Genomic DNA, 18,879 nt, shown 5'->3' with positions numbered 1-18,879 from the left:
AGCATTTTCGAACACCAAACTTCAAACATGTCAGTGTAACAATATTTGATCTATCATACTAACCCCTCAAATAGTTCATTTCTGAAAATTACAGCAAAGGCCAATGATGTACATTCCCTTTAAGTACATGTTGTAGTTAATTTTTAATTTGTGTGTTTCACAGGCTGGTCACAATAGTAACCGCGGTCACAGCAGCCACGTAACAGCAGTGGAATTCTCCAGTGATGACACACGTCTCTTCTCGACTGGTGGTCGTGACATGTCCTGCATGCAGTGGAAAGTGGTGTAAACTCAGCACAATCGATTTAGTTTTTCTTCCACGGAACTTTTCTCACCAAGTGGTTTAAGCACAGATAGCTTTTTCAATGTTCCAGGTTGTTTCTATAAAGTAAACAATTCTTCAGACCTGTATCATGTCTTGTGATTTCTTTCTATAAATGGACGTCTACAAGTTAACATGTGTATTCATAAAAATTATGGAAAAAAAACCCAAGTTTAGCATTTTGTGGCTCCTAATCATCCTTTGAAATGTCTTCTTTTTTTCACGTAAATGACTGTAAAATAGGCTGTTGGATAGACTCGTGTTTAGACTATACATCCTTATGTATGAGCAAGTTCAGGGAGGACCATTAGTCAACTAGTGGTTGCTCTGTGACGTAGCTATACCTGCGCTCTTTAAGCATTGTGCGACAACCTGCAGTCAAATGATGGTCAAAATTTCATATCGAAACTCCTTATTAGTTGTGGTTCCCCCTGCCTTGTGATGCGCATGGCTATTGGTAACTAGAGATAGAACCGTGCCCTGTGGTCCGGTTCCAAATAGTCAACTAGTGTAATCCAACCACATCCTGCGTTCAAACTATGTCAAACTATGGTTAACTATAATTTGCACCCGAACTTGTTCTTTGCTATCCGATCAGGTTACAATGAAAGAAACTTTCCCTTGTGAAATTAATCAGCATTTCAGACTTAGGTTGGTTAGGAAATCCTGTCTTCAAGCCGGTAGGGGGAATTTTGAAGTGACCCCGTTTCCCGGGTATCTGCTTTGTATTGAACAATTTTTGCACAATTCTGGGTATTCCCCTTTATTAAATGTACAATTAGGATGGAATAATGTGACTTCAGACCTAATTCACCTAGCTGCTTGATTATCAAGAATGATGTTTGGAACAAAAGAGATATCATGTACGTGACCAGTTTCCTAAGGATTTTTTACGATTTAGAAAAAAAATCCCTTTGAAATCTGTAATTTTGAGAATTTTCCATAAAGGTCTCAATCTTTAAAGGTTTACATAGAATGGTTTACATACAAAAAGAAATGGGTATTTTGAGGAGTGTGTTTTAGGCAAATACAAACATATCATTGACCCTATGTTGTTTTGGGCCTGTGGCAGCCCCCAAATGCGATTATTTCGTGGGTTTTTCATTTTCCCCCAAATCTCACCCCTGAAGTGTCACATTGGACTTCTTTTTTTTAGACAGGTTGACAGATTTTCACTGAACTGGTAGAGTTCACCTGTCTGAAGCTTTATCTTGTGATGCTGTGTCTATGAAGCAGTAATGTCCAAAGAAATACCCAAAAACTTTTATGTTTAGACATTAATTGCTCATATGTTGGCAGCTCAAGGCAATCAGAAGTTTTTCTTTTTAATGACAATTAGTCAAAAAAAAATCAAAAATTGGTTATGAATAATGCGTTTAAAGATGGATCACTAACGGATTTTATTTTTTTGTTTACTGGATAGACAGCGTTTTCTTTGATTTCATCACATGTTGTTAAAACACCTTAAGGAAGTTATTTATTTAAAAACTTCTTTCATTTTGTACCTTTTTTTACCAGTTTCTTCAAAACTGTTTAGCAAGTTTACGCTCATGTTTACTACAACGAATTCTAAGCCACGAGCGGATGAATTTTTTACATTCGTCTCTTGGTCTTAGCAATTTTATTTGGAGCAGATGCATTCAGTGGTGGTGGTGGTTAGTACAAGCAAACGTCAAATTCAGTGTGATAGCATTTAAGGTCTTATGATTGAAAGCAAACGACAATTTACAGAGGCGGCATATCGTTGAAATATCACCAGGGAAACCTGTCAGTAAACTAAAAATAGAAAAATTCAACAAAAGTAAAAAAAAAAAAAGCATTAAAGTTTAATGAGTTTAAAGAAATACTACATTCATGTGAAACGGCCATTATTTAATTTTTTTGCAATGTCAAATCTTGGCTATTAAAAAGGGATGTAGAATTTGTAGGCATCTTAATGCACATTTATCAGCAAAAATTATTGGTCTTTCAACTGACTTTTCTGTTGAGAGATGCAGAGAGGTTGCACTTTGGATACGAAGGCAGCTTAAGTAGTGTGTAGGCGTCGCCGGGAAATCCCCAGCAATTTTAGTAATTAAAGTCTCTTATGCCAGATCTGCTAGAAACAACACAAATGCAGTTGGTTAGGTTACAAGGAAGAAAACTTGCAAAGGACATTTAAAGATATTTCTTAATGATTTCAACCTTTTTTTTACATTGTGATTGACACTGGTGCCATTGTGAAAGTTGTTGATATTTGAATGTGCACTGGTATTTGGGAAGGCACTGGCCTAACACTTTTTGTTGTGGGTTAAGAATGGTTTGCAGTTTAGAATAATTTAATTGATTTTTGGATCTTTTTTAAATTTTTGATTTGATTTAGTACCTAAGTTCATCATTCAATTACTTTTTTCTATTCAAATTTTGTGACTTGAAAATGAAATTTCACATTTTCTGTTAATGTGAACTTGAACAAAATCAAATTCTACATAGAATCCTCCCTTTTTTTGTTGTTTCAAATTCGATGTGGAAAAAACTGAATGGGAAGAGAACATGGAGGCTACAAGTAGTGTTAATGTAAGTTGATTTTGTTCCAGAGAGTGTCCTTTACTGTTCACACAAATAGTGGAGAATCTGCCTACAAAGGCACATGGAGACTCAGCCATGGTTGCCATTAATTTATAACAGCATCTTTAGCAGATAAGTACGTGGTCATTGCAATTGACTGCATTCTATTTTGCGTAGTTACGAGGAGCAATTTTTTGAGGTACAGTAAAGTAATCTTGAAAGCTGCTGGTGTAATTGTTTTTGTTCCCTTCTTTTCTCAGAAAAGACATTCTGTTTGATTTACCACGCCTTTAAAAGGATATTTGATTTATCTGGTAAGGTCATTGGTGGCCATCTTTGTATGGTTCCAAAGGTCAAGGCAGATCTAGGCTTAGATCACCATATATTTGGCAATGGCACCAGACTAATTAGGAAGTGTAGTTGAATGTAGAATCTTCAGAAGAAAACAAAAATAGCAAGTTAAGATAAACCTGCTCATTTATCTCTGGTTTACTCTCAACTGTAGTGTGAGACTAGGGCCTATATTTGGTTTTGTGTTGTAGATTTTGGCATATGGTGAGCTGCGATCAAGTTACTACCTTTTTGGTAAAACAAATCTTTGTCGAATGAATAAGTAAAGCCAATTTGACAAAAACAAACAAGACCTGGCCCGGAGATGATGAATAGATGTAAGAACTTTGTAGTTGCCACAATGTGACGTAAGCGTATACTGTAAGATAATGACAATATTGTTACACATTTAAGCTGTATTTTTCATGTGGAGTACCACTGTGGATCTGTATTTCTAATGGTCAAAATAAAATAGGCCTACATATAATACAAGGATATTTTTGAAATCGAGTCATTTAATAATAATGATAATAATATATAGTGCTTATATAGCGCTTTATACCCAAGGCCTCAAAGCATTTCACAATTATTACCCCTGTTCATCAGGCCATGAGACCAGTTTCTGCAGCAGCTCAAGATCAGCGCAATCTGGTCTTCACAGGTATAACATTTTATAACAACTCTCTGCATGCATCGCATATTTCATAAATGTTATTTCAAAAATGCATTGCATACTTCACAAATTCCTGTGCAAGTTGGACCTTGCATGAGTAGTATGCAAGACGTGGCTAGTTCAGCGGGGCCAAAATCCTGGCTTCACTTTCTTTATTGAAGGCACATCATTTACATTTATCCCAAAGTAACCTACCAAAATTGTTATCAGAAAACATACTTTGGTTAATGATACGTATGTGCGCGTGTGCAGTGCGGTAATTTCCGTCGAGTCACAAGTCAGTTCGAGTCCAAGCCGAGTCCGTATAGCCCCAGTCCGAGTCCGAGTCGTAAGTCAAAGTGTCTCAAGTCTGAGTCCGAATCATAAAAAATGTGTCTCGAGTCGGACTCGAGTCCGAGTCACGAGTCATACAAGTCTGGCTGGTACTATAGGTCTCATGAACAGTACTCCGGCCATCGATCAATGATGTCCTTTTCTTCAGTGAGACAGTGGTACAGGCCTACATGTATACACCAACAACAGAGTACGACGATGACCAAGGGGAGGAATTCTACACTCAACTCCAGGGCATCATCAACAGGGCAGACAAAAAAAAGGACATAATTATCATCCAGGATAACTGGAATGCCAAGGTTAGAGCTGATGCTAAAACGAACAAGCGAGGATTACGCCTGTCGGAATTCGCAAGTTACGACATGGTGCTGGCAAACACCCTCGGTGACCATAAGGCATCACGATGCTGGACCTGCCATGTCCAAATGGAATACACCACAACAAAATTGATAACATCTTGGAGCAGAACCGGTTTCGATTGGTGATCTAGAGAGCAAAAACATGGACATTCCCAGGTGCAGATGTAGGTGACCACGGCCTGGTGATCATGAACCTTATAGTACAGCTGAGGAAGCTCAATGGACACCAGATTGGACAGATTGAAGGATTCTACCACCGTGGAGTCCTTCCAAGCAATAATTGGCAAAAAATCTTCACCACTGCTATAAACAGGATCAGTAACTTACAAAGATGTAAGATGTGTGTATGGACATTGAAGACAGCCTCAACAAGAACAGTAGGCGAGCATTCCAAGTTGTGAAGGATCTCACAAAGCAGAGACAGTCACGAGTCAGCACGATCCAAGACGAAGAAGGTGACTGTGTACTGTGATGTTGAATGGTGCTGCTGGAAAGCGGATGAAAATAAGTCAGCTCGATACTGGGCGGCACCCAAGAACTGAGTTCCTGATGTTCTTGTTGACAAGGAATCCAACGCCATTGGTGTGTTTGTCAAGTTCTTCACTGTAGTACAGTATATGACCTTCTTCTGTAAGGCGTTCTCCAATATTCTTCCATCATCGGACTTCACGGAGTCCCCGCCTGAGAAAATGCTGTCACATTCCATGTGGCAATTGTAATGTTCTCCCTCCCACAGATCTTCTGTGGTGAGGTTGCACAAGTAGCATTTTTGTCACCTCTAATGTGCGACGGAAGATCCAGGCCTTGTTACCCCGGGGACGACAGATTCGGTGTAGTCGTTAACATGTGGCTCATTGTCATGCAGTGGGTCTTGGGCAGAGTTATCCTGGCGGTGCCCATCCCTCTCCAGGCTTGATCACAGCCGACTTCTTCCAACTAGGTGGTCGCCATGGTCACGAACACGTAGATGTTAAGTTTTCTATGGACCGCTTCTGCCCTGGCTGGTGATTTCATCGAGGAAGTCTTTCGCCCGGTGGTGCCGTTTTAACACCAACCTCTCACTTGATTTAGCCCGCCAGCTAAAGCGGTTTACCGGGCGTGTGGCTCTTGGAACCATCACTTGAGAGGTTTAGAGGATGGATGAGGACCAGTGATGCCAGTCCACCCTACCAGGAAGGGTACAGCTGCCAATCATCAAAGGTGATACCTCTATCTAGAGCCCTCTTGGATAAAATAAAACATTCCATTACAAAAAACGACTCACCTTTGTTTTATTTACCAACATTTGCATATAAGCGTGCAATTGCACAAACCTTGATGAAAAAAGCGCCCACGATTTTAAGCTAAACAGACACTGCCGTAGGTTAGTCATTTATTATCAGACTTGTTTAATACAAATAAAATAGACTCTGAAAAACATGTTTCGACCCCCACCTTGTCTTCAGAAGCCAAGGAGTTACTCAGACGTAACAATTCCCAACTTCACGAGCAGGTTTTTTTTTTATTCAAAGACCAAAACACTGGGCAGCAGAATTTCCTTGGACCGCCACCTGCGTCATGGGTCAGAGTAGCTTTTTTTCTCAATCCTGTAAGGATACTTCAGATACAACTATGGCAGCCAAGAGCAGACAAGGATCCACAGGGAGAACTTAATAGACTTCTCCACTTCCCCAAATGGTGTGAACAGAGAGCTGACGATCCCTGTTCTGAATCTATAACTTCGATTGGGGAAACCGAATATTTTCCGCCTTCAGATCTCTATGGCTACAGTTCAGCCACTGGTGTCCTACATCAGGGTTTCGCTCCGTCAGCTTACAATAAAACCTGCATTTTTATTGGCTGCTCACTAATCGAGCTCCATGGTCTGTCAGTGGAACCAGGACATATCCGTTGGGAACCTGGCAGTGTTCGTTAAATTCCATAGACCATTCTCTCACAGAACCACTCAGTAGATTGTTCATCACCCCCTGATTTTTGCCAAGTTTGACATCCTTCTCAAGTGATGGTGCCCCGTGCAATCGAGCCGCGCAATACTAAAATGCTCACACTCGGTCTTTGAGAGGCAACATATCTCACAGCTGTTCATCATTACAACCGATGATCCAGCCCCACTGTCAGGCCTCTATCTGTGACCACAATCACTTGATGGATTTCGGAGGCTATAGAAAGTCCTTCTGCCAATCGACGACCAAAATCACGAGCCCATGGAACACGCAGTGTGTCAATTTCTTGGGCCCATCTACTATCTGCCTGGAGTCTCTCTTTCAGATATGAAAGCGGCTTGCGGGAAGAATCCATCAACCTTCACATCAAGTATGTCGTGCAAATGGAGGGACACATAGGCAGGATTGTCCTCCAAGAACAACAAACTGCACGATCAGCAGCCCGCAAAGATCCTCCAGCAAAGATAGGCAGATCTCGGGTATGTCAAGACAAGCTATCATCGTCATCATCATCATCAGTCTCCGAATCCAGGTATGGGGCGTTGAACCACCCACGCCAAGTGATTAGTCAAGTTGACAGATCATGTTCGTCAGGGATGTATCCATGCCATCGTTGCTCCTACACTCTTCTGTTGCACCATCGACTGGATCATTGATCCAAAACAATGGTTCATCAGGACCGCCCCCACTCCCATAACTGTGGCAGGGCAGGCAGTTGATGCAGTGGAGAAATTGACATATCTTGGATGCGACATTCACTCCTATGGATACTCCTCACATAATATCCATCGTCGAATTGGTTTAGCTTCTTCAACCATGGGCCAGCTATATTGTGTCTGGAGAAACAAACTCCTCACTCTCCATGATGAACGACTGCATGATGAGTGACTGCCCAGCCTATGAATAGCGCACTAGAACGCCCGCCAGCATACTGCAAAGACCACATGATTTTTTTTTGTATAAATAGCCGACGCGCTCCCACAGTACTTCATTCTTGCAGTAGTCGCCAAACCGTGAACATCTTCTTCAACTTCATCATGCCTCCCCCAAGCCCTCTAAAAAGTCAGAGCTGAGAAACCTGGACGTGTTAGAGGCAAGAAGAGTACCCCGGAGAAAACTACACCTGAAGAGTCTACTGCTGCTCCTTCAAAGCCATCTACCAGAAGCCGAGGAGGAGGTAGAAGAGCCAATCCCCCAAGCGCCATCACCCCCCCCCCCCCTGTAGCTTCGGACATGTTGGAAGAAGATGTGGTCTCGTGCTCGTCTTCTCCAGCTCGGTCCCATATATATGATGGCTCTTTCCACTCTGCCTACTCCGAGGTCTCTGTGATGTCCCACGCCTCCCTTGACTCTGAAGCTTCCGTCGCGTCCCATGCCTGCACCTTGCAAGGTGACAAGCCCAAGAAGAGCAAGAAGGCCAAGTCGCAGAATCAGCTGTCGCCAGCAGAGGAGGAGCTGATGTGCGAGTTTCTGGAGGGCAACCCTCTTATCTGAAACAACCGCATGCAGGAGTATCGGAGGTCTGACAACAAAAGCCGACTCTGGGCGAAACAGGCGAAGGTGCTGCACAAGACCTCAATCAGCCCATATCCATGGTTGTTGAAATCACTCCGTGACTGCCACACCAGGCTGGACAAGAAGAAGAGCGGAGACGGTGCGCCTGAACTCACAGAGCGAGAGCAGTGAGTAAAGAACAGGTTGAAGTTCCTGCAGAACATCACGCTTCATCACGCTGAGCCAGTGTCGAGTGTGAAGGCCGCCATTGAAGCCAGTGCTGGAGACCTGGACGCTGCAGAGCAGGTATGTGCAGAGCACCATAATGGTGAAGAGAATGCTGAAGTGACGCCATCCCCTTCCTCCTCCACCTCCTCCACAGTGCGTAAGGGCAAGCTTCATGCCGAGGACGAGCTGTTGGAAGACCCTGCAGAAGAAGGTTCAAGAGTCAGACGACATCATCAAGAGCCTGACCACCCAGCGAGGTTTCAGTATATTGGTTAACAGAGGTGAGTATATTCTTACTACAATAGAAAATCCCTTCAGATTTGGGAATTTTATGATACCCGGAAATACCGGGCTCTATCCAATAATTATTGTGTCGACGGCTAAATGGATTTGAAAAACTTCAGACATTTTTTTGGGAACAACGCAGAAATACCTTTGGAGACGAATGGAGCATGAATCAATATTCAAACACCTAAATTTTGGCAGATTGAGGCAAAAATCATTGATTTTTGGGTAGGAAATACATGTGAATAAAAAGTCAAATTTTGACTGCTTTTACACCAAATTCCGGCCAAATTTTCTTTTGAAAGGCACATCTGTTTCGAAATCGAAGTGGAATATGTTCAGGGGTACCTTAGGCATCTCTCTTGGAAGTTTTCAGGAATTTCATTTTTTGGCCAAATTGAAAAAAAATACAAGGGGTTAGCCTTACATTTTAAACCAAATTTGGCCCAAAATGGACTTTTCTCCAAACAACGCAGAAATACCTTGAATTGAGAGTCAGGCGACATCATCAAGAGCCTGACCACCCAGCGAGGTTTCAGTATATTGCTTAACAGAGGTGAGTATATTCTTACTACAATAGAAAATCCCTTCAGATTTGGGAATTTAATGATACCCGGAAATACCGGGCTCTATCCTATAATTATTGTGTCGACGGCTAAATGGATTTGGAAAACTTCAGACATTTTTTCGGGAACAACGCAGAAATACCTTTGGAGACGAATGGAGCATGAATCAATATTCAAACACCTAAATTTTGGCAGATTTAGGAAAAATCATTGATTTTTGGGTAGGAAATACATGTGAATAAAAAGCCAAATTTTGACTGGTTTTACCCCAAATTTCGGCCGAATTTTCTTTTGAATGGCACATCTGTTCCCAAATCGAATTGGAATGTGTTCAGGGGTACCTTAGGCATCTCTCTTGGAAGTTTTCAGGAATTTCATTTTTTGGCCAAATTGAAAAAAAATACAAGGGGTTAGCCTTACATTTTAAACCAAATTTGGCCCAAAATGGACTTTTCTCCAAACAACGCAGAAATACATGTGGAGGAGAGTGGAGCATGAATCAATATTCAAACACCTAAATTTTGGCAGATTGAGGCAAAAATCATTGATTTTTGGGTAGGAAATACATGTGAATAAAAAGCCAAATTTTGACTGCTTTTACACCAAATTCCGGCCAAATTTTCTTTTGAAAGGCACATCTGTTTCGATATCGAAGTGGAATATGTTCAGCGCTACCTTAGGCATCTTTTTTTTGAAGTTTTAAGGAATTTCATTTTTTGGCCAAAATTTAAAAAAAAATACAAGGGGTTAGTCTTACATTTTTAAATTCCGGCCAAATTTTCTTTTGAAAGGCACATCTGTTTCGAAATCGAAGTGGAATATGTTCAGCGCTACCTTAGGCATCTTTTTTTTGAAGTTTTAAGGAATTTCATTTTTTGGCCAAAATTTAAAAAAAAATACAAGGGGTTAGTCTTACATTTTTAACCAAATTTGGCCAAAAATTGACTTTTCTCCAAACAACGCAGAAATACCTTGAATTGAGAGTCAGGCGACATCATCAAGAGCCTGACCACCCAGCGAGGTTTCAGTATATTGCTTAACAGAGGTGAGTATATTCTTACTACAATAGAAAATCCCTTCAGATTTGGGAATTTAATGATACCCGGAAATACCGGGCTCTATCCTATAATTATTGTATCGACGGCTAAATGGATTTGGAAAACTTCAGACATTTTTTCGGGAACAACGCAGAAATACCTTTGGAGACGAATGGAGCATGAATCAATATTCAAACACCTAAATTTTGGCAGATTTAGGAAAAATCATTGATTTTTGGGTAGGAAATACATGTGAATAAAAAGCCAAATTTTGACTGGTTTTACCCCAAATTTCGGCCGAATTTTCTTTTGAATGGCACATCTGTTCCCAAATCGAATTGGAATGTGTTCAGGGGTACCTTAGGCATCTCTCTTGGAAGTTTTCAGGAATTTCATTTTTTGGCCAAATTGAAAAAAAATACAAGGGGTTAGCCTTACATTTTAAACCAAATTTGGCCCAAAATGGACTTTTCTCCAAACAACGCAGAAATACATGTGGAGGAGAGTGGAGCATGAATCAATATTCAAACACCTAAATTTTGGCAGATTGAGGCAAAAATCATTGATTTTTGGGTAGGAAATACATGTGAATAAAAAGCCAAATTTTGACTGCTTTTACACCAAATTCCGGCCAAATTTTCTTTTGAAAGGCACATCTGTTTCGAAATCGAAGTGGAATATGTTCAGCGCTACCTTAGGCATCTTTTTTTTGAAGTTTTAAGGAATTTCATTTTTTGGCCAAAATTTAAAAAAAAATACAAGGGGTTAGTCTTACATTTTTAACCAAATTTGGCCAAAAATTGACTTTTCTCCAAACAACGCAGAAATACCTTTGGAGACGGGTGGAGCATGAATCAATACAATCCCTTGTATTTTCAACCAAATTAAGCCAAAAAATTACTTTTCTCCAAACAACGCAGAAATACCTTTGGAGACGAGTGGAGCATGAATCAATATTAAAAAACCGAAAGTTTCAATGATTGACTTTCTCCATACCACAAATAAATTGAAAAAAATACAAGGGGTTAGTCTTACATTTTTAACCAAATTTGGCCAAAAATTGACTTTCTCCATACCACTTAGAAATACCTTTGGAGACGAGTGGAGCATGAATCAATATTCATAAACCCAAAGTTTGGCAGATTAAGGCAAAAATCATCCATTTTTGAGTAGGAATTACATGTGAATAAAAAGCCAAATTTTGACTGTTTTTACCCCAAATTTTCGACCAAATTGTCTTTTGAAAGGCTGTTCCCAAATTGAATTGTAATATGTTCAGGGTTACCTTAGGCATCTCTCTTGGAAGTTTTAAGGAATTTTATTTTTTGGCCAAAATTGAAAAAAATACAAGAAGGTTCAAGAGTCAGGCGACATCATCAAGAGCCTGACCACCCAGCGAGGTTTCAGTATATTGCTTAACAGAGGTGAGTATATTCTTACTACAATAGAAAATCCCTTCAGATTTGGGAATTTAATGATACCCGGAAATACCGGGCTCTATCCTATAATTATTGTGTCGACGGCTAAATGGATTTGGAAAACTTCAGACATTTTTTCGGGAACAACGCAGAAATACCTTTGGAGACGAATGGAGCATGAATCAATATTCAAACACCTAAATTTTGGCAGATTTAGGAAAAATCATTGATTTTTGGGTAGGAAATACATGTGAATAAAAAGCCAAATTTTGACTGGTTTTACCCCAAATTTCGGCCGAATTTTCTTTTGAATGGCACATCTGTTCCCAAATCGAATTGGAATGTGTTCAGGGGTACCTTAGGCATCTCTCTTGGAAGTTTTAAGGAATTTCATTTTTTGGCCAAAATTTAAAAAAAAATACAAGGGGTTAGTCTTACATTTTTAACCAAATTTGGCCAAAAATTGACTTTCTCCAAACAACGCAGAAATACCTTTGGAGACGAGTGGAGCATGAATCAATATTAAAAAACCCAAAGTTTGGCAGATTTAGGCAAAAATCATCCATTTTTGGGGAGGAAATGCATGTGAATAAAAAGCCAAATTTTGACTGTTTTTACCCCAAATTTTCGACCAAATTGTCTTTTGAAAGGCACATCTGTTCCCAAATGGATTTGGAATATGTTCAGGGTTACCTTAAGCATCTTTTTTGGAAGTTTTATGGAGTTTCATTTTTTGGCCAAAATTGAAAAAAGTACAAAGTGTTAGCCTAACATTTTTAACCAAATTTGGCCAAAAATTGACTTTTCTCCAAACAACGGAGAAATACCTTTGGAGACGAGTGGAGCATGAATCAATATTCAAACACCTAAATTTTGCCAGATTTAGGCAAAAATCATACATTTTTATGTAGGAAATACATGTGAATAAAAAGCCAAATTTTGACTGTTTTTACCCCACATTTCGGCGAAATTGTCTTTTGAAGGGTATATCTGTTTCGAAATCGAATTGGAATATGTTCAGGGTTACCTTAGGCATCTTTTTTGGAAGTTTTAAGGAATTTCATATTTTTGGCCAAAATTGAAAAAAATACAAGGGGTTAGTCTTACATTTTTAAACAAATTTGGCCAAAAATTGACTTTCTCCATACCACTTCGAAATACCTTTGGAGACGAGTGGAGCATGAATCAATATTCAAACACCTAAATTTTGGCAGATTTAGGCAAAAATCATCCATTTTTGGGTAGGAAATGCATGTGAATAAAAAGCCAAATTTTGACTGTTTTTACCCCAAATTTTCGACAAAATTTCCTTTTGAAAGGAACATCTGTTCCAAAATGGATTTGGAATGTGTTCCGGGTTACCTTAGGCATCTTTTTTGGAAGTTTTATGGAATTTCATTTTTTGGCCAAAATTGAAAAAAATACAAGGTGTTAGCCTTACATTTTTAACCAAATTTGGCCAAAAATTGACTTTTCTCCAAACAACGCAGAAATACCTTTGGAGACGAGTGGAGCATGAATAAATATTTAAACACCCAAATTCTTGTTGATTTAGGCAAATATCATTCTTTTTTGGGTAGGAAGTACATGTAAATAAAAAGCCAAATTATGACTGTTTTTACCCTAAATTTCGGCCAAATTTTCTTTTGAAAGGCACATCTGTTCCGAAATCAAATTAGAAAATGTTAAGGGTCACCTTAGACATCTTTCTTGGAAGTTTTAAGGAATTTCATTTTTTGGCCAAAATTGAAAAAAATACAAGGGGTTAGCCTTACATTTTTAACCAAATTTGGCCAAAAATTGACATTTCTCCAATCAACGCAGAAATACCTTCGGAGAGGAGTGGAGCATGAATCGACATTCAAACACCCACATTTTGGCAGATTTAGGCAAAAACGTCCATTTTTGTGCAGGAAACACATGTAAATAAAATGCAAAATTTTGACTGTTTTACCCCAAATTTCGGCCAAATTACCTTTTGAAAGGCACATCTGTTCCCAAATCGAATTGGAAAATGTTCAGGGTTACCTTAGGACATCTTTCTTGGAAGTTTTCAGGAACTTAACTTTTTGGCCAAAATTGAAAAAAATACAAGGGGTTAGCCTTACATTTTTAACCAAATTTGGCCAAAAATTGACTTTTCTCCAAACAACGCAGAAATACCTCTGGAGACGAGTGGAGCATGAATAAATATTTAAACACCCAAATTTTGGTAGATTCAGGCAAATATCATTGATTTTTGGGTAGGAAATACATGTGAATAAAAAGCCAAATTTTGACTGTTTTTACCCTAAATTTCGGCCAAATTTTCTTTTGAAAGGCACATCTGTTCCGAAATCAAATTAGAAAATGTTAAGGGTCACCTTAGACATCTTTCTTGGAAGTTTTAAGGAATTTCATTTTTTGGCCAAAATTGAAAAAAATACAAGGGGTTAGCCTTACATTTTTAACCAAATTTGGCCAAAAATTGACATTTCTCCAATCAACGCAGAAATACCTTCGGAGAGGAGTGGAGCATGAATCGACATTCAAACACCCACATTTTGGCAGATTTAGGCAAAAACGTCCATTTTTGTGCAGGAAACACATGTAAATAAAATGCAAAATTTTGACTGTTTTACCCCAAATTTCGGCCAAATTACCTTTTGAAAGGCACATCTGTTCCCAAATCGAATTGGAAAATGTTCAGGGTTACCTTAGGACATCTTTCTTGGAAGTTTTCAGGAACTTAACTTTTTGGCCAAAATTGAAAAAAATACAAGGGGTTAGCCTTACATTTTTAACCAAATTTGGCCAAAAATTGACTTTTCTCCAAACAACGCAGAAATACCTCTGGAGACGAGTGGAGCATGAATAAATATTTAAACACCCAAATTTTGGTAGATTCAGGCAAATATCATTGATTTTTGGGTAGGAAATACATGTGAATAAAAAGCCAAATTTTGACTGCTTTTACACCAAATTCCGGCCAAATTTTCTTTTGAAAGGCACATCTGTTTCGAAATCGTAGTGGAATATGTTCAGCGCTACCTTAGGCATCTTTTTTTTGAAGTTTTAAGGAATTTAACTTTTTGGCCAAAATTGAATAAAATACAAGGGGTTAGCCTTACATTTTTAACCAAATTTGGCCAAAAATGGACTTTTCTCCAAACAACGCAGAAATATCTTTGGAGACGAGTGGAGCATGAATCAATATTCAAACACCTAAATTTTGGCAGATTAGGCAAAAATCATCCATTTTTGAGTAGGAAATACATGTGAATAAAAAGCCAAATTTTGACTGCTTTTACACCAAATTTTCGGCCAAATTTTCTTTTGAAAGGCACATCTGTTTCGAAATCGAATTGGAATATGTTCAGGGTTACCTTAGGCATCTTTTTTTGAAGTTTTCAGGAACTTAACTTTTTGGCCAAAATTGAAAAAAATACAAGTTAGCCTTTCATTTTTAACCAAATTTGGCCAAAAAATTGACTTTTCTCCAAACAACGCAGACATACCTTTGGAGACTAGTGGAGCATGAATGAATATTTAAACACCCACATTTTGGTAGATTTAGGCAAAAATCATCCATTTTTGAGTAGGAATTACATGTGAATAAAAAGCCAAATTTTGACTGTTTTACCCCAAATTTCGGCCAAATTTTCTTTTGAAAGGCACATCTGTTCCAAAATCAAATTAAAAAATGTTCAAGGTTACCTTAGGCATCTTTCTTGGAAGTTGACAGAAATTCAATTTTTTTGCCAAAATTGAAAAAAATACAAGGGGTTAGCCTTACATTTTTAACCAAATTTGGCCAAAAATTGACTTTTCTCCAAACAACGCAGAAATACCTTTGGAGACGAGTGGAGCATGAATCAATATTCAAACACCAAAATTTTTGCAGATTTAGGCAAAAATCATCATTTTTTTCCAAACAACGCAGAAATACCTCTGGAGAAATATTCTTTTGAATATTCAAATAACTCTTTTGTTTTTTTTGTATGGGGGCGGGGGTCGCTGGTGAAATAAAAAGGCAGTGGAATGGAAAAGGGCAATCTATACAATTTTTTTCGGGGGGGGGGGAGTACCCCCATTCCTCCCCCCCCCCTTCCACGCTGGCTACGCCTATGGGTTAGCAGAGCCATGAAATTTGACTCAATCCTGAAACCTTAACCTTGGCATGCACGTGTTACACATTCAGTATAAGGATTAACAATGGTACATGCACACGCCGTACCAGTTTCACTTAAGAACAGAATCAGAGAGAATGCTCGTTTGTTTTAATAGCTTTATTTCCCATGAAACAATCAAGTTTACTAACCATAAACACAAGCCTTCCACTATCTAAATTTTCAGAAGCAAAACTACTTTCCAAACTCTCACAAAACGTCAACGTCAAAGTCAAGTGCAAAGTCAGTGCGGCACATCAAATTCGCTCTGGTCGCAATTAAAACATGACACACTTCCATTACCAACATTTTCAAAAGGAATTTCCTGTCTTCCAACAATCTGCCAAAAATGCAACCAATTTTAACCGAACACGTTTTTCATATTACCTTTCAGTACAAGACCCTTCAGAATTGAGGTTCATTGGGAAAGAATTATCGGATTTTGTATTACATATGCAAGTTTGTTAAACAATTCACCTTCTTGACTTGACTTATACAATATATCAATAAATTAGATTTTCAAAGGGTACACATATAAGTAATAGAATGTATAGTTTATAAAAAAATATATGATTTCATGCATGACTTTCATCATAGATGTCATAAAGTTTTCTAAAATCAGCAGTCAACTGTAATTATAGAAATAATTAAAATATTACAAAAGTGTCTGTAACACAATCAAAATATAAGGTGCTTGTATACATAAGGGCTTCTACCATTAATTAATTAAGGTAAATGGAGTATGTTTGGTATACAGTGAACATTTGTATTGATATGAGCAACAGTGTCAATTATGTTTTTACACATTTCTTGTACATGTACATCATTAATTTGCATAATACAGTACGCGACATTTCGGAGTCAGGCTAACATGAATATATTTGTAAATTCTTTACAAATGGTGATGACGAGTACAATGACTTGCGTTATGAGTGCAATCTACAAGGTAACATTAACTACGTTAATTCAAATACAACTCTGAACAAGTATAGCAGAAATTATATACAGTCGAGTCCCGTTAATACAAACTCGTTCGGACCTAGCCAAATTGTTTGTTATATCAGAATTTTGTATTAAGAGGAACATCAGTCCCATTCATTGTGCACATAAATGCACAGTCGGGACCAAGGTTTTATGTTTGTTATAATATAACCAGAATTTTGTATTAACAGAGTTTGTACTAACGAGAGTCGACTGTACATGTACATTCACCATGTTGACAGCAACATCACAAGAATGAAAATGACTTTTGTGAGCATCTACAGCAATTGTTACATGCACGACTACATCTATACAACTAGTATTTTAACTACAAACATTAAAGTTTACATATGGTGCACATTACTTCAGGTCTCAGTTTACAGTAATAAAGTTTTTCTCACTTGATGTCTCTGCAAACTGTGTTTATTGGGAACTTGAACACACACGTTTGTTTATGGTGTAAATCGAGGATTTGCTATTGTTCCCCTTCCCTGTCCTTGTTTATATCTAACTTTGTTGCAGCAGCTACCATTGGTTTTGTACACGTTTTCTTTCCTGTCCTCAATTCATCGAATGATGTTGCATGCACGCGTGTGTCCTCTATTTACACTATGAACCTACATGTACTTACTAACACACAACACGTACTTCATTGCTTTTGCATCACATGTAATTTGCCTTGAACCTGTGAGTAGGCTTATAACCTAATTACGAACACTAAAATATGTCTCACACTGTTGTATGTGCTTAACTTGATTCACGTTTAATAAACACCAAAATATTTAGTCTACCACATAAGTTGTATGTGCTGAGCATGTAGTCACGTTTAATATGAGACCATTACATGTAAATGAGAAATGAGAGGATGAAAAAGCTGGATGTCGAAAAAGATCAAAAGGGATGGAATTGCAAGTGGCTATAATTTCCAAATACATGTACATATGACAAAAAAAGGTAAATGAGAAATGAGAGGATATAATAAAGCTGGATATTGAAAAAGATTAAAAGTGATGGAATTGCAAGTGGCTATATTTTTTAAAAAATATTTGACAGGAAAGGAGATGGTATTATCATAATCATCATTGTCATCAAACATTCCGCAGTCGGTCAAAACCATTTCCATGTGGCTGTTTCTTTAACACTAGCTATTGTATATTCATACACAGCACTAAAAAAAACCTGAACTGGTATTTCCGAATACCAATGATTTCCAAAGACCAAAATAAACGTTTTAGAGTTCTTTTTAGCGGAGTATTAAGAATAAAAAAAATTAGCCCAATATGTTTAGGAGTACGGTACTGATTATATATATTTGCAAGGTTCCGGTAACTTTACATGTTTTCATTTTAAATAAATGTGTAATACTAAACAATACTAATAACAGAAGGCCTAAATAGTAACGTCTTGTATGTTACACTTAATTAACATGGAGAAAATCTCTTCAAAGTATTAATCAAACTTTCCAGTTTAAAACTTTCAAACCTTATCAAAAATAGATATTTATTTTTGTTTTATTGAACATCTATAAATTGAAACAAAACATGTATTTTAACACCAAACTAGTTATCAAATTATTAATTTCTATTAAAAGGCAAAACACCCCGCAATTCAAAACTATACTCCTAGCTGTACTTTTTTTATTATTATTATATTTTTTTAATGAACACCAAAAAAGAAAGAAAACAATACAGGTTTCTTTTTACCCGAAAAAAGCTATCAAATCAAGCATTTCTATTAAAAAAAACCCAAATGTCAAGCTTGACTTTGAGCTCCACTCCTATCACTAAAGCTGTTCGTGGAGATACAAACACTTTAAACTTGGAACAAAATCCTGAATTAAAACGCTATTTACGCTCTATTACCACGAAAAGGTCTGGATGAACTGACAGCAATTTTTTTCAAACGATACATGTAATAATTCAGTCAAATAGTATACACCATATATAGGCTACACACAAAAATATACACAATATATACAATGTTGGATTTTGCAATCATGTGGAGGGCAAAACTCAACATTGAAACCAAGCTAAGTAATAAGCTGTGTTTACTTTTTGCTTTCCAATGAAAATCTTGCAAGAAAAATACTCCCAAGTTTCCTTGGATGGGACTTAAACCCCAAACATCCTCGTTACTAGTACAGAATGTTTTAATCACTGCACCATTAAACTTGCTAGTGGTCGAGCAGTAGCATCTCAACGAACAAAAAAATCCA

General features: G+C 37.9%; 1 protein-coding gene across 5 annotated transcripts in view; it reads left to right on the top strand.

The window, feature by feature from the left end:
* Window positions 1-3,694, top strand: part of LOC119740276 (77 kDa echinoderm microtubule-associated protein-like) — a 74,254-nt gene extending 70,560 nt beyond the window's left edge. For all 5 annotated transcript variants that reach the window (XM_038215539.1, XM_038215538.1, XM_038215537.1 and 2 more), the window contains one exon: window positions 164-3,694. In XM_038215539.1, the coding sequence (XP_038071467.1) occupies window positions 164-289 (126 nt within the window). In that variant the 3' untranslated portion in view covers window positions 290-3,694. The remainder of the gene's footprint in view (window positions 1-163) is intronic.
* The last annotated feature ends 15,185 nt before the right edge of the window (window positions 3,695-18,879 follow it).

Source organism: Patiria miniata, unplaced genomic scaffold (assembly GCF_015706575.1).
Source record: "Patiria miniata isolate m_02_andy unplaced genomic scaffold, ASM1570657v1 HiC_scaffold_5, whole genome shotgun sequence".
In the NCBI taxonomy this organism is placed as follows: domain Eukaryota; kingdom Metazoa; phylum Echinodermata; class Asteroidea; order Valvatida; family Asterinidae; genus Patiria; species Patiria miniata.
Note: the sequence above shows the minus strand (reverse complement) of the source record. Positions and strands in the feature narration are given on the sequence as shown.